At 46.8% G+C, this 22889-nt stretch overlaps 2 protein-coding genes across 3 annotated transcripts; both read right to left on the bottom strand.

The window, feature by feature from the left end:
* Positions 1 to 228: 228 nt before the first annotated feature.
* Positions 229 to 8833, bottom strand: LOC118092104 (patched domain-containing protein 3-like). The gene is made up of 4 exons (XM_035129844.3): positions 6220 to 8833; positions 5769 to 5890; positions 4727 to 4872; positions 229 to 2383 (listed from the first exon to the last, which is right to left on the bottom strand). Exons 1-4 carry the CDS (start codon positions 6985 to 6987, stop codon positions 855 to 857), a joined length of 2565 nt encoding a protein of 854 aa, XP_034985735.1. The 5' UTR covers positions 6988 to 8833; the 3' UTR covers positions 229 to 854.
* Positions 8834 to 9879: 1046 nt separating this feature from the next.
* LOC118092103 (patched domain-containing protein 3-like) lies at positions 9880 to 19409 on the bottom strand. Of its 2 annotated transcripts, XM_088654232.1 has the most exons (5): positions 16881 to 18121; positions 15708 to 15829; positions 13735 to 13880; positions 13035 to 13082; positions 9880 to 11845 (listed from the first exon to the last, which is right to left on the bottom strand). In XM_088654232.1, exons 1-5 carry the CDS (start codon positions 17883 to 17885, stop codon positions 10263 to 10265), a joined length of 2904 nt encoding a protein of 967 aa, XP_088510358.1. In that variant the 5' UTR covers positions 17886 to 18121; the 3' UTR covers positions 9880 to 10262. The 2 variants fall into 2 exon arrangements, with proteins under 2 accessions (XP_088510358.1, XP_034985734.3); XM_035129843.3 differs by lacking the exon at positions 13035 to 13082 and having other exon boundaries at positions 16881 to 19409.
* Positions 19410 to 22889: the final 3480 nt, after the last annotated feature.

Here is a 22889-nt window from a genome sequence, read left to right on the forward strand (position 1 = left end):
GATAGTGTAAGTTGTAGCTGAAGTGGTGCACAGAACAACACACTGCGATATAGCTGTCAAGTTATTCAGAAGCCTGGTTCCATCTTGAGATGAAGCACAAAACTGAACTTTATTTTCCTGTTCAGTCTAGTCTTCTTCCACAGTGCCATCTAGTGACACTTGTGTTCAAACAGCTAACTCCTCACCCTCCCTGAAGTTAGCACAGAAAAGTAAACACAATAAATAAATAAATTGAATTATTTTAATAGTATACATTACAATTTTTGATGAAGGTCTGGGGAGATCACCTCAGCTTTCACCTTCATGATGTCCTGTTGACAGTCAGCCCTGTTTCACATGAGAATTGCCCCTCAGTGCTTTTAAGGATTGAATCTATGGCACCGATTTCAGATCTTCTCTTTTGACAAGCCTCACATCAACAATCCTGTTTCCTTTACTGATGACGATGAACTGGCAGGCACTCCAGAATACAAACTCTCCCATTTAAAAAAGGTTTACACAAATACAATGAGAGCCCAGATCGTATGAGATTTGGGCCTGGACTTGATTTGCCTCATACAGGGACCCACACTGCAACCAGCTAGACTTCTCCCTTTGCCACACTGCACCCCCTTATCTAGGTGCCTGCCATGGCTCTGAACCCAAGGCACAGCTGGGACACCGACACAAAAGAGGAGAAGCAAAGTGCCTCTTCTGTAAAGGCAATGTTGTTAAGCTCCTTACAGGCACCAAAACAATCTTTATCCCATTCTACTCTTATCTGGGGCGCACCATTGCTACAGTGGCTGAACCATGCCATCACAAACAGGCAGGTAGTGTTTTTGGAGTCTGCAGATAAACCCTAATGGTTGATTTTAAGGAACAGTATCCCAAAAAAAGAATGTTAAAAACACAGGAATAAAAACGAGACCGTGAACAAGTCCAAACACGATAACCAGAAACATTATCTTAAAAAAAGTTCTAAAGATGTAAGTGGATGACATGGACAGCATCAGGAGACCCACAATGGTGGAAACAGCTCCCTGTAGGATAGGGTAACCGAGGCGGTAGATAGCATCCACTGCCTTGTTGTTCACTCTGGGTTCCTCACTGGCAATGAAGGCATACGAAATATGGGCTGAGAAGTCTACTGAAAACCCTATGCAGATAACAAGGCTGATCATGGATATGGAGTCAAGGGTCACATTCCAAAAGGCCATGAAACCAGACACACCAACAATAACAGAAGTAATAGCAAAGGTTACCCACAAGGAGCAAAGAGGATTGGGGATGAGTAACAAGGAAGTAATTAACATAGCACCAGCAGCGGTCAAAACACTATGAATGGTGTTCTTAATTATTACATTGTATTGATCAAAGTATATAAAAGCTGGATGATAAACCATCAGTGGTAACTTACAGTCCTCTGCAAGCTGTCTGAACTGGTTTAAAAGTTCTTTCTTCTCCTCTACACTGGTAATATTGATGGTCTGTACGAAAAATCGTGACCCTAGAATTTCCATAGCACTAACATTAACATCCCACACAAATTGTGGCTGTACTCTAAACAGGGCTGATAAATTGCCAATAAATGAACTCCGGTCATCTAAATTTGAAGAAATGCCTTTTGCAACAGTTTCATAAGTTCTCAACCATGACTCTGAAAGATCCTTGTCTACATAGGGTAGATTTTCAATTGACTGCATGCAGTTCTCAAGATCTGCACGGACAGATGAATTCCAATACGGTATGCTTTTCGTAACAATAACCATGACCCTTGGGCCATACTCAGAAAAATATTTTTCTTCCAGGTCAAAATACGGGATGACATAAGAACGATCTACAGCTAGTTTTCGGGCACTTATACCTTCTTTAAGTAGTCCGCACCCAAAACTACTACTAACCAGGTATGCCAGATACAGGACTACCACAAACAACTTGCTCCAGGTGTGCATCAGGAAGGGGCCATAGTAATTTTTAAAGAAGCCATTCATAGGATGCTCAATCTCTGCTCCAGTGGACTCGTCAATAAACCCTCCTATACAGCACCTGTTATACATAGGGCCCTTCAAATCTTGAGGCGTAGCCATCACTTTCTGGAACGTTAGCCAATGTTTGTTGCTTTCTTCTCTTCGGCCATTAAGAGCAAGAACTGCCCCAAGGAAAGTCAGGTTGTAGATGTAGCAGAACACAAAGGCCGTGCCTGAATACAAGCAAAATGACCGAATGGACATGAAGGTACTTTCAACTCCAATGTAGAAGGCTAAGACGTCGGTAAGCGATGTGATGGTAACAGAGACAGCTGCTTCCGTGTAGGTGTCAGCCATCCGATCTTTGACACTCTTCTTCACTTGAGTCTTCTGCCAGCAGGACACCAGGATGAACATGTCATCAACACCAACCCCTGAAGAAAGGAAATATAGATCATGCCAGTTGCAAACATGCCACAGGAGAAACATGAATATGTGGATATATACAAGAGGAACACACCTAGTCATTTTTGTATTTACAGATTACCGTAGTAAGTTATATTAATATTGCAATTCTATATATAAAACAGAGAGCTCTGTGATGCCGTAATAACAAAAGACTTCTGTTGGAGACAATGGCAAGCTTTCCCCCAAACCTCACTGTAGTTACGGACAGGATGCCATGAGCTAGACAGAGACATCCAGCCTGTGTTCTGCCAGTTCCCCACTTTGGTGCCTACAACTGCAACATTACAGTGCAACACTATACCTCTCTACTCAAAAGTAAGTCTCACTAAATTCAATGCAGCTTACTCCCAAGTAAGTGGACATAGCTGATCATAGTGCAGATCATAGAACTGGAAGGGACCCTGAGGTTAATCTATTTCAACCCCCTGCAATGCAGGAATATGCAGCTGTTCCGTAGCCTAAGAAGATTAACCATGACAGAGCACCATAGAGCAGAGCTTTCCAAACTGTGTGCCGCGTGCAGTGTGCTGTGCAAATGCTCACAGCCCTCCCCCTGGGACTGGAAAAGGGGTTAGTTTAAAAGGGCCGTCTTAAGCATATGCAAAGCTCCCCCCCCCCCCGTTTCCCAGAGTTGTCAACCTTTTTTTTAGGGAGGGCGCTGCCGGAGGGGGCGGGCAAAGCGGCTCCTCTGGTGGGGACATACTCTATGGGTAAGACGCCCCTGTGTGCAGCTGCCATGGGTCTGGACCAGTTAGTATGGCAGTGTGGCATGACCAGTGGATGTGATCCTGCTGCCTCATGTGGGGTGCTAAGTGAGCACACCTTATATCATTGTACAAGTTCCGCATGTTGATTGTGCATCCTTTATCCTTAGTCTATTACCCATCAATGTCACTGAGGTGACTCTTAACTAGGGGAAGGCCTCTGAGCTGGTAGGAGATGGTGAAGATATCCTATATAAATCTCCATTTGTGATCTCTGCCCCTGAAGAGGTCTGAGTAGCATTGCAAGGAAGGATCCCGTTCCAAGAGCTAGAAACAACATAACATAAGCAAAAGAGACGCCTCTCCAAGCAAGCTGAATTTCATGAGTGGAGGATAAGCAGAGATGTTTTATTATGTTTTTATATATGTTGGAAGCCAGTCAAAGTAGTTGGGGCAACCCAGTCAGATGGGGGGATATAAATAGTAAAATTATAATGATTATTATTGACTAGAACACCCATATTTTCATCAAGGATATGTTGGAGGGTATGTGTGTGATCTACTGTACTTCTTATGGAGCAGGTGGGAAGAATACTAGTACTACTTGCTTGCCTTTCCTTCTGCCTCCACAAATAAAAGGACTTGTGGGGGAAAGACAAATTATTTTTGTTTATAAAAGTTGGTCGTTCAGGGGAAGTAGTCTGCAATATTCCCGAGGGAGGCATCCAGGCTCCAGTCAGCTATGGCCTTCCATAGAACTCATTGATGGGTTTTATGAAGTGATGTGTCGAGGAAGTAGGGGGATGCATTGGCTAGATGTATTTCGGGCTGAGGGTCTGGAAAGGAGAACAGGCAGAGAGGTGTGCAAGGAGAGCGCAGGAGACTCTGGGACACTCAAGGGTGAAAAGAGGGACGATCACGGGCTGAGACGTAATGAGAAACACGGACAAAAAAGCAACACCGACCTCTTTTTCGTGCTCAAAAGCGACTCTTCCAAGTGCGACTGTTCTCCAGTCGGCGACGCCAGACTCGTGCTCCGCCGGACAGAGCCAGGCGCGGAGGGCAGCCGGAGGGGGCAGCCCGAAGGGCGGGGACGCTGGCAGCTGTGGTCCGCCTCTGCCTCCTTGGCTGAAGCAGCTGCGCAGCGCTGCTGTCCAGGGAGCACTGGCTGCCGCGCCGACAGGAGGCTCGCCACCGGCTTTCCCACAATGGCGACCGCAGCCCGAGAAGAGGCGGGCGAGGGTGGTGTTGCCAGCGGGGTTGGAGGAGGCTCTGGGTGCGGCGCGGCATGGCGGAGGCGCCCTCCAGAACTTGCCGCCGTGGCGCCTTGCACCACTAGCCTCTATGGCTAAGACATCCCTGTAGTTTAACCTCCCTGTAGTTTAACCTCTAGTCAAACTGAATTTCTTTGTCACAAAATGATGCATGTCTAAAAAGTGTGTTACAAGTATGAAAAGTTTGGAAAGCTCCGTCATAGAGAAACCTAGAATTCTTAGCACAGTTAAGGAAAATAATAGATGGGTGAAAGTTCTCTTTCATATTTAGATATTCTCATCAAAAGCCCACTGGATAGAGCATGAGAAATGTATACATTTGCTCACTTACCAAGTATAAGAAAGGGTGAATTTGCAGCTGTGATAACAAATGGCACTCCACAAAACAGCAGTAATCCAAAGCTGCTGACGACAGATAAGCCTGCTGACATCACCCCAAAAAACGCAACCCAAATTTTTGTCCGTACACAATCCATCCTGTAAAACAGATAAAGAAGAATATACAGTGGTGCCTCGCTTAACGAATGCCCTGCTTAACGAAATTTCCGCTTAACGAAAGGATTTTTCGAGCGGAGCTTGCCTCGCTAGATGAATGCGTTTTACGAAAAATTCGTCTAGCGAATCGCGGTTTCCCATAGGAATGCATTGAAATTCAATTAATGCGTTCCTATGGGAAAAAAAAAATCCAAAAAAAATCAATGCATTCCTATGGGATTCGCTAGACTAATTTTTCGCTATAAGAAAAGACCCGTGGAATGAATTAATTTCGTCTAGCGAGGCACCACTGTATCCGCATTCAGAGTTTCAATGTGTATGTGTCAATTTACACCCTTTGAGAAATGGAAACTGGCAGAGAAATTGTGTGGGCTTCACTCTGTCTACACTGTAGAAACTTGAGCAGTAGACACCCAAAAAGGCTGGAAAACAGATTTAAAAGCATCTAGTGGAATTTGGCATTTCATGGTACGTGTGCCAATTTGCTCCCTCCTTGAATGGATCTACCCATCCAGAGTACTACATGTAGCTACTGCATATTAAAGATTTGCCCATGTTGAAAAAGAGGAATGTTCCCTGCAGAGCCGTAGCTAGGTGTCTTGCACCCCTGGAGAACTGTCCAGATTGTGCCCCTTAGCCACAGACAAATTAGCTCTTCTTTCTGCTTCTCTCCAACCCCCCACCCCACCCATTCAATTCACTCTCTATTTAAAACCATTTCTTATGAGCCAATAATCAATATTTATATTTATGGACATATTTTTAGCCTATTTTGCATCCCCCAATCACCTGCACCCCTGACGGAGGCCCACCTCATCACCCCCTAGCTACAGCCCTGGTGCCCTCCCTCTCCCAAGAATTAAGGGGTGAGAAGTTACCTTGAACACGATACAATTGAAAAGACTATTGTTAAAAAATACGCAGCACTGGCCAATGGGATCACTTTGTTTCTAAGTTTTTCCAGTTCTTCTTCTTTGGATACTGAGGACATATAGAACACCTGTCAGGTTAGGGGTGGGGAAATAAGGAAGAACACAAGAGTGTTAAATAATCTCTCTCTTAATTTATAGCTTAATGTTCTCAACGGTATGAAGACAGGCTAAGAATAATCATAAAATGAATACTTATTATTGCTCGTTCCTTCACAGCATTTTTTAAAGTGTGATTACTGATAAGCTCCAAAACATGGCAACTTACTTCCACATTAAAGCGTGTTGCATGGCGATCTAAAAAAATAAATCATTTGCCTAGTTCTCCCAAGATGAGTTTCATTTCAGAGGACACTCCTACAAGTGTCAATTTAGGAGCGGCTCGAAGAAAGCCACTTACCCGGATGAATTTGAGCTTTAAGGAGGCCAGCACGCCGGGGATGCGCTTCAGAAAGGCCTTCTTCAGCCAGATCCTGCTGGCCTCGCGCCGCGGAGGCAAGTCATTCTGCAAGAAATAGATGAGGCGAATCACTTTGGCCGCCCGCAAGCGGGGCGCCTGGCCGACTCCGGAAAGCAGCTTCTCCCCACCCAGGAAGGGGCCGAGAAAAACGCCGCCTTGGGTGACCGGGAAAGTGAGGGTGGGTAGCAGCGCCTCGATCCTGGCCGGGTCGCCTTGCACGGCGCTGAGCAGCGGGTTGGGGCTGTGGCACGTGGCGTTCCCGGTGCGCGCGCAAAGGGTTTCGAAAGTGACACCCCCGATGGCGATGCTCCGGAAGGCGGCGTCCAGATCCAGCAACTCGGCGAAGGCCTCCCGGGTGAGGAGCGAGTCTGCGTCGCGGGCCACGGCGATGAAGGAGGCGAAGGAGCCCTCGGTGTTCAGCCTCGGCGGGGAGAAGAACGTGGCGTCGTCCGTCTGGAAGTGCGCCAGGACGAAACTGCGCTCCGTCTTGGAAGGGGCTGCGATGGGCGTGTACATGGCTTCGAGGTCGCCGACATCGCTGCGGGGTAGGTACTTGAAGCCCGCGGCCAGCCCGCCCGTGAGCGCCAAGGGCACGAGCAGGAAGGGCCACGGGTAGGCGCCCACCAAGGCGCCTAATGCCCGCAGCGCGCGCGACAGGGGCCGTTCCACGCAGTCCGTGTGTATGCGGCGCAGTCCCGGGGGCGCCATCGCCTGCCTGCCGGCCTTTCCTCCTGCTTCTTTCCCCTCCGAGACAGCCGCTTGCGGCGTCGGGGCCGGCTGCCCCGCGTGGTGGGTGCCGCTCTTCCTGTCGCAGGGCGGGCGCCGCCGTCCGTTGCCGGGCGGGCGTTATTTCTCCTGACGTGGCTGCGTTCCACGCGCCCACCGCCGTGGCCTCCTGCTCGGACGCCCGAGGCCCTTGCGGGCGCATATCAGAAGGAAGCGGGGCTGGCCCTCTGCTGCCCTTGCTCGGGCTCGCGTTCCCTCTGGGAATGCCAGAGCCAGACATACGGTAACTGCCAAGTTCTCCCCCTTTTTTAAGGGAAATTCCCTTATGATGAATAGGCTTCCTCACGAGAAAATGGAAAACTTGGCAGCTATGGAGCCGGATTTAGGTTTGATGGGGCCCTAAGCTAAGGTAATGGGGCCCTTTCTACAGGTGAAACTCGGAAAAATTAGATTATCGTTGAAAAGTGCATTTCTTTCAGTAATGCAACTTATTATTTTTCATTTTTCTTTTAATTTTTACAAATGCTTTCTTTTGGAAATTCCACAGTAATAAAACAAAGAATTACAAAAATAAACAAAAATAAACATTTCATTAATTACATTCCATTTATAATTGACCCGCCTAACGACAAATAATTACAACAAATAAAGGCTTGACATATCTTGCTTTGCATGTCATGCATCTAATATATTGGTTCACCTTTTAAGTTGCATTACTGAAATAAATGAACTTTTCGACGATATTCTAATTTCCCAAATGTCACCTGTATGTCCAGCTGTCCTTTGTCAACAACAAATTGTCACTGTTTTTTGTGTTGAATATATGCTATATGGTAATTTATGGACCTAATTGGTGTGTAAAGCCATTTGTACATGTTCCCATGCAACCAGTCCATGCAGAATGTAGGCTCATCTATGGAAATGAGCAAACCAGTGATATTTTAGGGAGCAATTTGGATTGTGTTCACCGTTTCTGAACCTGAGTTAAGACCTGAATGGAAGGAATTTCTGTATCTGTGTCCTCTTAGAGCAGAATTCTTTGGAGGAAGATAAGAGAGTGGTGTGTATGTGCAGAAATTAGCCTATTGTCCCGAGGTAAAATTTACATTCTGCCTTCCATCCATTTTACCTCTGGCCCTGCCCACCACTGGCATGTGCTGCCCCACTCAGAATGTCGTCCAGAAGGGTACGACAAGAAGTACTGTTTGTGGGGGACAGGAGGCGGGCAGGTGTGGAGGACTCCCTGGTCCTGAATGGGGTAACTGTGCCCCTGAAGGACCAGGTGCGCAGCCTGGGAGTCATTTTGGACTCACAGCTGTCCATGGAGGCGCAGGTTAACTCTGTATCCAGGGCAGCTGTTTATCAGCTCCATCTGGTACGCAGGCGGAGACCTTACATGCTCGCAGACTGTCTCGCCAGAGTGATGCATGCTCTAGTTATCTCTCGCTTGGACTACTGCAATGCACTCTATGTGGGGCTACCTTTGAAGGTGACCTGGAAACTACAATTAATCCATAATGTGGCAGCTAGACTGGTGACTGGGAGCAGCCGCTGAGACCACATAACATCGGTCTTGAAAGACCTGCATTGGCTCCCAGTACGTTTCTGAGCACAATTCAAAGTGTTGGTGCTGACCTTTAAAGCTCTAAACAGCCTCGGTCCAATATACCTGAAGGAGTGTCTCCACCCCCATTGTTCTGCCCGGACACTGAGGTCCAGCGTCGAGGGCCTTCTGGCGGTTCCCTCGCTGTGAGAAGCCAAGTTACAGGGAACCAGGCAGAGGGCCTTTTCGGTAGTGGCACCTGCCCTGTGGAACGCCCTCCCACCAGATGTCAAAAAGAAAAAATATACCAGACTTTTAGAGGACATCTGAAGGCAGCCCTGTTTAGGGAGGCTTTTAATGTTTAATCAATTATTTTATTTTATTTCTCTGTTGGAAGCCGGGGAAACCCAGCCAGATGGGCTGGGTATAAATAATAAATTATTATTATTATTATTATTATTATTATTATTATTATTATTATTCCCTATTTACATTGTATACTGCAATAATGAATAAAGGTAAAGGTCAGGGGTGACCATTAGGTCCAGTCGCGGATGACTCTGGGGTTGCGGCGCTCATTTCGCATTATTGGTCGAGGGAGCTTCCAGGTCATGTGGCCAGCATGACAAAGCCGTTTCTGGTGAACCAGAGCGGGGCACGGAAACACCGTTTACCTTCCTGCCAGAGCGGTACCTATTTATCTACCTGCACTTTGACGTGCTTTTGAACTGCTAGGTGGGCAGGACCTGGGACTGAGCAACGGGAGCTCACCCCGTCCTGCGGATTCAAACAGCCGACCTTCTGATTGGCAAGCCCTAGGCTCAGTGGTTTAGACCACAGCGCCACCTGCATCCCTGCAATAATGAATACAGTACTGTACTGTAATATTGAAGTTTCACACCGCCCTGTCTTAACATGGAAATTCCCTTCTCACAAAGAAGAAGAGAATCCAGATTCAGTGCTCTTGGAAATTTCCTCCTGCCAAACTTCACATTGACTGTCCTGTGTCTTCTACTGGAGGAATTCTGGACCAGGGGAATCTCAGAATACAACTACCTCCAGTTGAAAAGGGATTACTTGATTTGCCTCTTAGCAGCATTCATACCACCACCATCACTGCAGACAGTGCTCTCTCCTTTCCATACTGCATCCCCTTATACAGTACATATGTTATATTGTTTAATTTCATTTCGCCGCTGCCATGACTTGGAACCTGAGGAACAGCTGGGACACTGACACAAAGGACAAGAAGCCAGGAGTTTCTGCTAAGATTAAAAGGCAATCGCCACAGCATGTTGTTACAGAATGAGTTCAAACAGTCACCTGAGCAATCTTTATCCCACATTAATTTATTTTGGGTATACCATACTATCAGCAAATGACTGAAATATGCTTTGCCAAATAAACATGTATTGTTTGGGAGTCTTGTAACAAACCATAACACCTTTCAAGTGAAAATTTTATGCCAGGTGGTGTATTTACATAACATAAATAGGAAGATTAGATGGCTATGGAACATAAGGAACAACTGAACATTTTCCTTCAATTTAACAAGCTATTTACAGGCAATATAGATTGATTATGGTTTTTCTTTCCATGTTCACAATCACTACCGGTAGTACCATTTTTCATTCTAAAACCTCAGTTTCCCCATAACATTTCCTTCTAGAATACAGGGTTCCTCAGTCTTGTTTCCATATGAACAATGTTTTCCTTAAGCATTGGGTGAATTTTCAATGCCCTTGCTATCGTTTTGGTCCTCTTTGTTTGGAACTCCACCACAAAACGCAAAGAATGTTAAAAATACAGGAAGAAAAACGAGACCGTGAAGAGACCCGAAAAAAATAACTAGAAACATTATCTTAAAAAAGGTTCTAAAGATGTAGGTGGATGACATGGGCAGCACAAGGATGCCCACAATGGTGGAAACAGCTGCCTGTAGGATAGGGAAACCAAGGCGGTAGAGAGCATCCACTGCCTTGTCGTTCACTTTGGGTTTCTCACTGGAAACAAAGGCATAGGAAATATGAGCAGAGAAGTCTACTGAAAACCCTATGCAGATAACAAGGTTGATCATCGATATGGAGTCAAGATTCACATTCCAGAGGGCCATGAAACCAGTAACACCGACAAAAACAGATGCAATAGTAAATGTTACCCACAGAGAGCAAAGAGGATTGGGGATGAGCAGCAAGGAAATTACTAACATGGCACCAGCAGCGATCAAAACATTTTGAATGGTGTATTCCATTATTACAGCAAATTGATCAAAATATATGAAAGCTGGATGATAAACAATTAGTGGCACCTCACAGTCCTCAGCAAGTTCTCTCATTTCGTTTAAAAGATTTTTCTCATGTACTGCAGTAGTAACATTGACAGTTTGTATGAAAAACCGTGATGCAAGTATTTCAGTAGCACTAATATTAACATCCCACTCATAATCTGGATTTGCTTGGAAAAGAGTCTTTAAGTTAGTCATAAATGACGTATGGTCATCTAAATTTAAAGATGCCCCTTTTGCAACCATTTCATAAGTTCTCAGCCATGACTCTGATAATCTCTTATCCACATAGGAGGACTTTTCAAACAACTGCATGCAGTTCTCAAGATCTGCACGGACAGATGAATTCCAATATGGTATGCTTTCCGTAACAGCAACCATGAGCCTTGGGCCATACTCAGTAAAATATTTTTCTTCTGAGTCATAATACGCAACGACATAAGAACGATCTACAGCTAGGTTTCGAACATTTATACCTTCTTTAAGTTGACTGCACCCATAAACACTACTAACCAGGTATGTCAGATACAGGACTACCACAGCCAACTTGGTCCTGGTGTGCATCAGGAAGGGGGCATAGTGATTTCTAAAGAAGCCATACATGGGATGTTCAGTCTCTGTTCCAGTGGACTCATCGAAAGCCCCTCCTATACAGCACCTGTTATACATAGGGCTCTTCGATTCCTGAGGCTTATCCATCACTTTCTTGAATGTGAGCCAATGTTTGTTGCTCTCTTCCCTTCGCCCATTAAGAGCAAGAACTGCCCCAAGGAAAGTCAGGTTGTAGATGTAGCAGAACACAAAGGCTGTGCCTGTATACACACAAAATGACTGAATAGACACAAGGGAACTTTCAACTCCAATGTAGAAGGCTAAAACATCGGTAAGAGTTGTGATGGTAACGGAGACGGCTGCCCTTGCATAGGTGTCAGCCATCCGTTCTGGGACTCCCTTCTTCACTTCAGTCTGCTGCCAACAGGACACCAGGATGAACATGTCATCAACACCAACCCCTGAAGAACAGAAAAATATGTAACATACCAGTTCCAAACATGCCATAGGAGAAGATCATGGATATTTACTAGGGAAACACACCTAGTCGTTTATTGACAGTGGTACCTTGGTTCTCGAATACCTTGCGACTCAAATGTTTTGGCTCCCAAATGCCACAAACCTGGAAGTGAGTTTGGAACTTGAACGTCCGACACGGCTTCAGATTGGCTGCAGGAAGCTCCTGCAGCCAATCGGAAGCTGCGCCTTGGTTTTTGAACGTCCATTTGAGAACCAAGGTACGGCTGTATTTACAAATCGGAAACCTACTTTTCTTTATAAAATGATATTTGAGTGCTTTACAAAGAATGTTCAGGAATTTATAACAGCATGGGTAGAAAAGCATTGCCTTGCATAAACACTGCACACAAAGCAAGCTTTCCTTGTTCCATACAAGTTTTCATTTTGGCCACATTCCCCTCATGTAGGAGGAGCAATCAAGGCCAAATCTGCCCTTTGCTAATAAATGTTTTGAAGGAGTGTGATGAAAAATGTGTGCATATGCCCATTGACAGCATCATAGAATTATAGTGTTGGAAGAGATCGGAAGAGTCATCTGGCCCCGCCCCCTGCCACACATGTGATATAAAACTTTTCTACTTACTTATGCCATTTCAAATAAAAAACAAAAATAAGAATTAGCATTAAATTCTCCAAGTGGAATGTATAAATTGCTGCTCGAGTGGCACACGAAAGATGAACAAACAAAGAATGTTATGATTTTGTGGGCAAAGGATGTGGGTCATAATATTATGATTGAGGATTGGGAGAAATTGTGGAATGTGAATATAAAGTTTACTGCGTGTAGTTTATTACAAGAAAATTTAATGAAGATGATGTATAGATGGTATCTTACACCAGTAAAATTAGCAAAGATATACCACAGTCATGATAATAAATGTTGGAGATGTAAGAAAGAAGTAGGATCCTTTTACCATATGTGGTGGATGTGTCCACTAGTAAGTGATTTCTGGAACAAGATTTATAATGAACTCAAGAAAGTGTTGAAAAACACATTTGTTAAAAAACCAGAAGCATTTCTAGTGGGCATTGTAGGGAAAGAGATTTCAAAGAAAAATGTGCCTTTCTTTATGTATGCTACAACCCCAGCGAGACTTTTGATTGCTAAGAACTGGAAATTACAAACAGTACCAACGATCGATGACTGGCAGATGAAGATGATGGAGTTTATGGAACTGGCTGAGATGACCAGAAGAATCCGCAACCAGGGAGAAGAAGCGATGGAAGAAGAATGGAAAGATTTTAAATTATATCTTAAAAAACATGCTAAAGTAATATATTAGAATAGAAATTAAGTTGTAAATGAACTGTGGAAATTTATAATATGTGAGATGATAGTTAAAAAATAAGATATATAAGGTGATTAGAATGATATAAAATTTGTTAATTATAAATTTATTAAAGGACCACAGGGAGGGAAACCCGCGGGGGTCCCTATAGACAATGTGAAGGGATTAAGGAATAAGCAATTTGATTTTGTGTTTTTATTCTTCTTTGTAGTGTTATTAATGTTGTGTTCTATTTTTCTTTATGTACTTTTTTCTTTTTCTATTCTGGAAAACCTTAATAAAAATATTATAAAACAAACAAACAAACATGCAGGTGTTGGTTTGATGGGTTAAAATCAAAATGTATAGGAGTGGCACATCCTATTAAAATTGAAAGTTAAGAATTTTATACACGTCCTCAATCAATAAAACAAATTGCAACACCCTGGAAAAAAAATTCTCCAAGTGATCAGTTTTATATGGGATTACTGCCCAATACTTACTTTAGGCACACCCATCAAAAGCCCAATGGATAAGAAGGCATAAGGAATGTATACACTTACCAAGTATAAGAAAGGGTGAATTTGCAGCTGTGATAACAAATGGCATTCCACAAAACAGCAGTAATCCAAAGCTGCTGATGACAGATAAGCCTGCTGACATCACCCCAAAAATTCCAATCCAAATTTTTGTCCGTACACAATCCATCCTGTAAAGCAGATAATAATATGTTTGGGTTCAGAGTTCTGTGGTAATGTGCCAATTTGCAGCTTCCTTGAACAAAATGACAGTGCCACACAGCAGTTGCGAGAAATACTCTAGGGTTTAATAATGATGGAGTTCACAGGTGGCGAATACTTGCATTTTTTAAAAAACATATCTTTATGATTTGTAAAGGAAACCTTTGTATGGGTTAACACTTTATTATCTCTTTGGAACTATGGTGTACCTTTGTCCTTTGGTTTTTACGGGCTGTGACGTTTCATAGTTTACATTTTTAATTCTTTGTTTTGTTTTTGTTATGCCTGTACTTTTTTTTATTATTCTTTATTAAATTTATATGCCGCCCTTCAACCCAATGATCACAGGGCGGTTGACAATATAAGAACACAAAAATACATACTAAATCAAGAAAATGTTATGTGGGGGGGGGGGAGAGAAGGGATACAGTGCTACCTCTGGTTACGGACGCTTCAAGTTACGTTTTTTTTCAGCTTACGAACATTTTTAACCTGGAAGTGAGTATTCTGAGCTCTTGGAGGCTTCACCACTGCCCAGTCAAGCCCCAACATCCGAGGGACCTACAGAAGCTCTGTGGTTGGCCTCCAGCCACGGGGGCTCTCCGAGGCCTCCACAAATGTCTGGAGCCAGGTCCTGACATCCTCAGGATGCCCAGCAGGTCGCATCCCAGTCCCAAAGTTAGGTAAGGAACACTTACGGTACCTAATGAAGAGCAGTGAAGCTGTTAAGAAAACAAAGATGACCCTGGGCCGAAAAGCCCTTTACCAACCCTTGCCCCACCCCCAGCTGTAGCAAGATGGGTGGCATCTAGCCAGGAAAGCTAGATTCTGCAAGGGATTTTGGGATTTGTTTATGTGAGTCTGCCCTGTGCCTTTGCTTTGCTCATTCATTTGGGGGACTTCTGGGGTACTCTGCCTTCTGCCATTGTTTTGGGGATCATGTGGAGCCCAGTTCAGCTACTGGTTGATTGTGTGACTGCAGAAATGGATAAGAGCCCCCCATCCAAACAATGACTATCATCAGTGCATGCAAGGAAAACAAATGTTAATATTTTTCACCTACAATACTGTCTTATTTATTTTATGGTACAGTACATTGATTATTGCCTTCATTTTATGGATCAAAAGTCTTGTTAGACAGTAAAATTCGTGTTAAATTGCTGTTTTAGGGGGTACTTTTCGTCTGGAACGGATGAACCCACTTTTCCATTACTTTCAATGGGAAAGTGCACTTCAGGTTAAGAACGGACTTCTGGAACTAATTAAGTACAGTACTTAACCTGAGGTACCACTGTAAATAGAAACAGTAAGTTTTAGAAACTGAAACTGACAAGAGTGAATAAGCCACTCTAGCTATTGAGAACATTGCCTCTTCCATCTACTAGTGGGCTTCACTCTACATCAGGCATCCCCAAACTGCAGCCCTCCAGATGTTTTGGCCTCAACTCCTATGAACCCTCGCTAACAGGACCAGTGGTCGGGGAAGGTGGGAATTGTAGTCCAAAACATCTGGAGGGCCGAAGTTTGAGGATGCCTGCTCTACATAGTAGGCCTACCTTTGGGCCAGATCTTTGACTCCATTTTGCTGCAGTGTTTTTCATGAGACTTTCACTTCATTTGCTGAGTGACACTTTCCCAATTAGCTTTCAATATTGGGATTTCTTTAAGCAGATCTACCCATCTAGAATACTTCATGTAGCTACTGGTAGTGAATATGCAGATCTACCCATGATGGGGGGGCAGGGGGGGACAGGGATTTCCCCTCCCTCTCCAAAGAATTAAGGCGGGGAGATTACCTTGCACATGATACAATGGAAAAGAATATTGTTAAAAAATATGTGACAGAAACCAATGGGATCACTTTCTTGGTAATTTTTCCAAATTCTTTCTGTCTGGATTCTGAAGAAAAATAGGTCACCTGCCGAGTGAGGAAAGAAAGAATAAGACAAACTATTGCATCTCTTAGAATGTATAACTTAATATTCTGAAGGGTATCAAGGCTAGCTAAGAAAAATCATTAAATGGTTATATTGTCATTTCCTTCACTGCATTATGTTAAAAAACCACACCTAGCAAACAACAGTTAGTTGGAAGCTCCAAAAAGTGGCAACTTCATTCCATGGAAATGCTTTTTTTGCACAATAATTAAAAAAACTCTCTGCCCAGTTCTTTCAAGCCTGTTTAATTTCAGCAACCCTACACGTGTCCACCGAGAAGTACATCAATTTTATTTCCATGTTTAGCTGACATAGGATTGCAGCCTAAAAAAAGCATTCCTTTTCCATATCGGTTTAATATACTGTAATCTAAAAGAATGAGGGTGGGCTGATTTAAAGCTCTGCCTTTGTCCCCCCAGAATTCTGGGGAGGGAGGGAGAGAAGGCTTCCAATGGTTGCTCATCTTGCACTGCTCCTCTTCAGAGCAGCAAGCCATTCTTCTATAAATGATATTTGTATCTTAAAAAATGTGTATTTTTGAGGTTAGAGAATAAATAGGTCATGGCACCTACATACACCTTAATCATAAAGCTGGACTCTGATCTCAGGCCTGGAGAGCCCTCTGATGTCTATTACCTGGGCCCCACAATATTTTATTCAATTTGGCACCCTTGGCTGTATGCATATAAATTCGTTATTATATTGTTATGCAAGGGGAGGATTGCATCCTGCAGGTGCTAGCTAGCCCCATCCGCAGCACCCTAACATATAAGCCACAGTCAGCGCAGCTCTGAGCTCCCTCCGCATCCCTTTTCCGTCCCTGCTTTTAGATGGCAAGGCTGGGGCAGGGCCTGTCCTCCTGCTTCTATTGCCCTGGGAGCCTTTCGGGCGAGGAAAGCCAACACAGGATTGAGAACCTCGACGGCTTTTTATCAAAACGAAGGACGAAACTGCCGAGCCCAAGGCAGCGCCGTTGCAAAGCGGTCTGCCCAGAGCTGCGCGCCTTCCGAGACGTGCATGTGCGGCGCTTACCCGGGTGAAATGGAGGTTCATAGTGCCCAGCACGACGGGGATGCGCTTCAGAAAGGTCTCAATCCAGACCTTGCTGTCCTCTCGCTGCAAAGCTCCGTCCTCCTGAAAGAAGTACACGAGGCGCATCGCCCTGGCTGCCAGGACGGGGCGCGCAGTGCCATTTCCCGGGCCCAGCACGACGTCGCCCAGGAAGTAGCCCAAGAACACGTGGCTCTGGTAGAGCGGGAAGGTGAGCGAGGGCAGCAGCGTCTCTATCGCGGCCGCGTCGCCCTCGACGGCGGTGATCAGCGGGTTGGGGCTCAGGCAAGTGTTGTTCCAGCGCGCGCAGAGGTCCTCGAAGGTTTGCTTTTGCTCTCCGGCTGCCATCGCCCGCACCGCCGAGTCCAGCTCCAGCAGCTCCGTGAAGGCCGCCTTGGTGAGCACCGAGTCGCTCCCTCCGGAGGTGGAGGCTACGGCGATGAAGGTGGCGAAGGAGCCCTCGGTGCTCAGCCTCTGCGGGGAGAAGCGCCGGGCGTCGTCCGTCGGGAAGTACTTCTGGATAAAGCAACGCTCCGCCTTGGCTGGGCCCCCGACGGGCGTGTACTCGCCCTCGATGTCGTTGGCCTCGCGGCTTTTCAGCATCATGAAGCCCATGCCCAGTCCGACGGTGAGCGCCATGGGCGCGAGCAGGAAGGGCCACGGGTGCGCGCCCACGTAGGCGCCGAAGCTGCGGAGCGCGCGAGACAGGGGCCGCTCCACGCAGTCCGTGTGGCAGCTGCAGGGCGCCATAGTCGAGGCAGCCGCGACGTCCGGGCCGCTGGGCGGCTGCTCTGCGTGGGGCGGCCGCTCTTCCCTTCGCGCTCTCGGAGGGTGGGGGCTCCGTCCGTTGCCGAGCGGCGTTACTTCGCCAGGTGCGGTTGCGTTCCAGTTCCACCCGCCCACCGCCGTGGCCTCCTCCCGCTCGGGCTCCCAAGGCCCTGCAGACTTGGACGGCGGGGCGGGGAGGGCAGTGGGGGTGGACGCCATATTAGGGGAAAGCAGGGCTGGCCCTCTTCGGCCCCTGCTTGGTCTCGCGTTATATCTATCTAGCAATGTCCACTTTTTTGTGCAACAAATCTTTTGCGTTGTTGGTAATGAGAAAGATACTTGCTGATGCAACAGCAGGAACTGAATGTTTCCATTAGAGTCGACTTATGAGTTAAGCTCTATAAACTTTGGATGTAAAATGCTGAGGTATTAAATATGTGATTTAATAAAGATTTTCTCTTAGCAAGTGTATTGGTGACAATCACAACACAGTAGGAATAGTGAGTTACACCTTTGGGCCTGACATCCCACTTTTGGGACGGGTGCATTCAAAAGTTGTTAAGCTTCTTTTAGGGAGGTCGCCTACAAACCTGCCCTCTGCCTTTCGCCACCCTGTAACCCTGTGCTGCCCTTTGACTCCATGCTGCCCAGCGTGGACCGCACACACACATACCCCCCACCAGCAACAGCTTAGACACTTGACACACAGGATGAGAGGCCAGAAGTTTCTGCTAAGATTAAAATGCAAATACTGCAGCATGTTGTTACAGAATGGTTTCAAACAGTCATCTATAAATAGGAAGATTAGTAGAAAGGGCAAATGGAACATATTCCTTTGGGTTGACAAGCTGTATCTAATTTCAAGGCCCTCAGAGGAGAGATGGATTGGCTTTAGCTGCATGTAGCTTTGGTGTGCCTTCCCATATTGACAATAGGTAAAGGTAAAGGGACCCCTGACCATTAGGTCCAGTCGTAACCGACTCTGGGGTCACGGCGCTCATCTCGCATTATTGGCCGAGGGAGCCGGCGTACAACTTCCAGGTCATGTGGCCAGCATGACAAAGCCGCTTCTGGCGAACCAGAGCAGCACACAGAAACGCTGTTTACCTTCCCGCTATAGCGGTACCCAGGGCCGGCGGTACCATTAAGGCGAGCTAGGCAGTCGCCTAGAGCGCCAACATGGAGGGGGCGCTGGCCAGCCTGCCCCCCGCCACTCACCCGTCCGCCCGCTGTACCCAGAAAGGAGAGCGAGGGCTCCGACAGCGCCTTCCCTCACCGCCGGGGCTGCAGGCAGGCAGGAGACCACCTGCCGTGGCGCCCGGAAGCTCTGGGCTGCAACAGGTGCTCGCGGGGCCACGGTGGGAGGGCGAGTGGGGGATGAGGGGCGCGGCGCTGGAGCAGCCACCCTGGGGAGGGTCATGCCTTCCACGTCTCCGTCCTGAGCTGGCTGCCTTGGCGGCCGGCTCCTCCTCCGCCTCCTTGAATGCGCACCCAGAGTATGGCGTCGGCCACCACGCTGGGGAGGAAGGTGCGCCCTGAGCAGGAGGCGCGCCGCTGGAGGCCCGCTGGGCACATCTGCGACACCGCGCGGAGGAAGACAGCGTCCCGCCGCGCCCGAGAGGACATTCCCTGGCGCGCGCCTCCGGCCCGGCTCCCTTGGGGGCGACGGGGCTGAGGGAGCGCCCTTCCCCGCCAGGGTCTTCAGGAGCTGTGCGCCGGCTTGGCTGCTCGCCTGCAATGTGTGGCCTGGCACGCATGGCGTCGGCGTCGGCTCCGCAGCCTCCCGCCCCGGCAGCTGCGCATCTTGGCTTCCGCCAGTAGCAGACGCCTCTTCCCTTAGCCGCGGCGACCGGGATGGCGGGGAGCAGCCATCTATTCTACTCTACAGTACCTGAGATTCCTGCTTTGCAGGGGCTTGGGCTAGATGACTCTCGAGGTGTCTTGCAACTCTACAATTCTATGAGGGTCGGTGCCTTGTCTAGGGGCTGCAAGGTAGGCCAAGTGGCATACACAGCTCTTTCCTCCAGCAGAGAGAGGCAGCTGGGGCATAGGAAGAACAACCAGGGGTTCTCTTGCCCCCACCCATTACCCCCTTTTCTTCAGCTTCTTGTATCATCTCCCCTGTGGAGAATTTTAGACTCTGGACAGGGACTTGGGCAAAGCTCATGGATGACACTGTGAAAAGATGTCAACAGCACGCGGTCGGATTAGGCCACTCAGGCCTTGTTTTCAGCATCAAGGCTCAGCTCCAAAATGGGTGAGAAGGAACAACACTTGGTGAGAAAAGGTGGGACTTCCCAGCACCCGCTACAACCTTTGGAGGCCACCTGCTTCTTAGCTATCTCCTTTACCTAGTCAGTGCTTTCAGGCGTTTTGAAGCACTGCACAGTGCACCAACCCACAGGCCCAGCTCAAGTCTGCGATAAACAAAACAGTGGACAGCCATACGTACCGATATCCAGGGGTTTGCCTAGGGACTGGGCTGGTTGGTTTTCACCAAGGGTGCAAGGCTGGGCTGGGGGCAAAAATTGCACCTCTCCGCTCTGGCTTGCAGTGGCTAGGAACCCACCTGCCTGTCATGCACTCCCCAGGCTGCTCCTCCACTGCTCTGGGCGGCCAATATCACCTTGCCAAGGGCACAGGGAGCCTAGGCATGTCTCTGTCCACATCGGCCCATCCATATGCACCATTTGCATGTGAGCAATGCAGGCACTTGGACCCCCAGTTGCTTTTGCAAATGGCTCCGTGGAAGCCACACCCTTCAACACATACGCCCTGCTTCCTGGTCCCAGATACAGATGCTGTGTAATGGGTCGGAGTCATTATCGCCAGTATCCTAGAGCCATCCAATCAGCTTTTTAGCTGCTGCAAAGAAGTCTTCTCACCCTTTGTGCTGATTGGAGCCAGTCAGTCCATCAGTCACAGAGGATCGGCTCCTAGGGTCACACTGCAGATAGCACATGATACATCTGTGTTTGAAATATGATTGGCGGGGGTGGGGAGCACCAGAAGGTGATCTTGCCTACGGCGCAAAAAAACCTAGCACCGGCCCTGGCGGCACCTATTTATCTACTTGCACTTTGATGTGCTTTTGAACTGCTAGGTTGGCAGGAGCTGGGACTGAGCAACGGGAGCTCATCCCGTCGTGGGGATTCGAACCGCCGATCTTCTGATCGGCAAGCCCTAGGCTTTGTGGTTTAACCCACAGCGCCCCCCCCGCGTCCCATATATTGACAATAGGGAGTTCCATAATGTTGCCTTCTAAAAGCCAAGTTCCTCAATCATGTTTGCATATAAATAGTTTTTTTCCTTAAACATGGAGTGAATTTTCAGTGCCCTTGCTATTGTTTCGGTTCTGTCTGTCTGAAAATCCCACCACAAAACCCAAAAGAATGTTAAAAATACAGGAATAAAAATGAGACCACGAAGAGACCCGAAAAAAAATAACTAGAAACATTATCTTCAAAACGGTTCTAAAGATATGGATGACATTTACAGCACAAGGATGCCCACAATGGTGGAACAGCTGCCTGTAGGATAGGGAAACCAAGGCAGTAGAGAGCACCCACTGTCTTGTCACTCACTTTGGGTTTCTCACTGGAAACAAGGGTATTGGAAATATGAGCAGAGAAGTCTACTGAAAACCCTATGCTAATAATAATAATAATAATAATAATAATAATGGTGTCTAGAGGTGGTTGGAGGATTAACAGATTGAGATTGAATGCTGACAAGACAGAAGTACTGTTTTTGGGCGACGGGACAGGCAGGTGTGGGGGCCTCCCTGGTCCTGAATGGGATAACTGCCCCTGAAGGACCAGATGTGCAGCCTGGGAGTCATTTTGGACTCACAGTTGTCCATGGAGGCGCAGGTTAATTCTGTGTCCAGGGCAGCTGTCTACCAGCTCCATCTGGTACGCAGGCTGAAACCCTACCTGCTCACAGACTGTCTAGCCAGAGTGGTGCATGCTCTGGTTATCTCCCACTTGGACTACTGCAATGCACCCTACGTGGGGCTACCCTTGACAGATAAAAAGATTATCATGGATCAACAAGGTTGATCATGGATATGGAGTCAAGATTCTCATCCCAAAGGGACATGGAACCAGTAACACTGAAAATAGCACATGCAATAGCAAATGTTACTCACAGAAAGCAAAGAGGATTGGGGATGAGCAGCAAGGAAATAAGTAACATGGTTCCAGTAGCAATTCTGATCCTCCCATTTATGTGGCTGTGGAAGTAGTTGCACAGTTAAATCTGCTCAGTTTTTTAGTTCCTCGTCGTCATAAATCTGAACATTTAGTTCACCTTAAGCGAATAGTTGCTCTCTTGTTATGAATGAATTTGGCAATGAACTAAGAGTTGTATTTTTCATTCACTAAAATGATTGTATTGTCAGTGTGCAATCGATTGAAGAAAGACTAGTTTCACAAGGGAAGATGGTGTACCAACACTGCTTCAGTCTCTATTCAAATAGCAGGTAGTGACACAAACTAGCATGCTGTGCTCTCTTCTGACCTCTTTATCTAATGCTTTGATTGTAGCCCAGAGCAATTATTAGGAATAACCTTGTAACATGAAAAATAGACATATTTCAAGACAGGGAGATTTGACGCTCCTTGGAGAAGGACATTGTATGTGCTTAAAGCTATCTTGTGTATGTATTTAAAGGGGGGGGGTTGTTTTGAAATGTGTCTGGCTTTGGGGTGCAAGTCATATATAAGGTTTCTTCTTAAGAAATGCCTCATCTGCTGGCTCATGCCTTACAGCTGGGATGGGGGACCTGTGCCCCCCCCCACCAATGTTGGTGGACTCAGATTCTCATCAGCCCCTGCCAGCATGGCCAGTGGTTAGCAATGTGTGGTGGCAGGAGCTGTATTAAACCCACTCTCTCAGATATGTAAAATTAAATTGGCCACACGATGGCACCAAATACTCAGCTGTAAAAAACCTGATAGTCATTCAGGGTAGTCCGGATGGTTGTTGTTTGTTTAGTCGTTTAGTCGTGTCCGACTCTTCGCGACCCCATGGACCACAGCACGCCAGGCACTCCTGTCTTCCACTGCCTCCCGCAGCTCGGTCAAACTCATGTCCGTAGCCTCGAGAACACTGTCCAACCATCTCGTCCTCTGTCGTCCCCTTCTCCTAGTGCCCTCAATCTTTCCCAACATCAGGGTCTTTTCCAAGGATTCTTCTCTTCTCATGAGGTGGCCAAAGTAT

This window comes from Zootoca vivipara, chromosome 11 (assembly GCF_965207765.1).
Source record: "Zootoca vivipara chromosome 11, rZooViv2.hap1.1, whole genome shotgun sequence".
Lineage (NCBI taxonomy): Eukaryota > Metazoa > Chordata > Lepidosauria > Squamata > Lacertidae > Zootoca > Zootoca vivipara.

Excerpts from the sequence above, each read along its gene's own strand:
- LOC118092104 (XM_035129844.3), bottom strand. The coding sequence starts at position 6,987 with ATGGCGCCCCCGGGACTGCGCCGCATACACACGGACTGCGTGGAACGG. Across the intron at positions 4,873-5,768 it reads TCAATTGTATCGTGTTCAAG|GATGGATTGTGTACGGACAA; the intron begins GTAACTTCTCAC and ends TCTGTTTTACAG. Across the intron at positions 2,384-4,726 it reads TTCACCCTTTCTTATACTTG|GGGTTGGTGTTGATGACATG; the intron begins GTAAGTGAGCAA and ends TCCTTTCTTCAG.
- LOC118092103 (XM_088654232.1), bottom strand. The coding sequence starts at position 17,885 with ATGGCGTCCACCCCCACTGCCCTCCCCGCCCCGCCGTCCAAGTCTGCA. Across the intron at positions 13,881-15,707 it reads TCCATTGTATCATGTGCAAG|GATGGATTGTGTACGGACAA; the intron begins GTAATCTCCCCG and ends TCTGCTTTACAG. Across the intron at positions 13,083-13,734 it reads TTCACCCTTTCTTATACTTG|CCAGTTCCATAAACTCCATC; the intron begins GTAAGTGTATAC and ends TGGTCATCTCAG.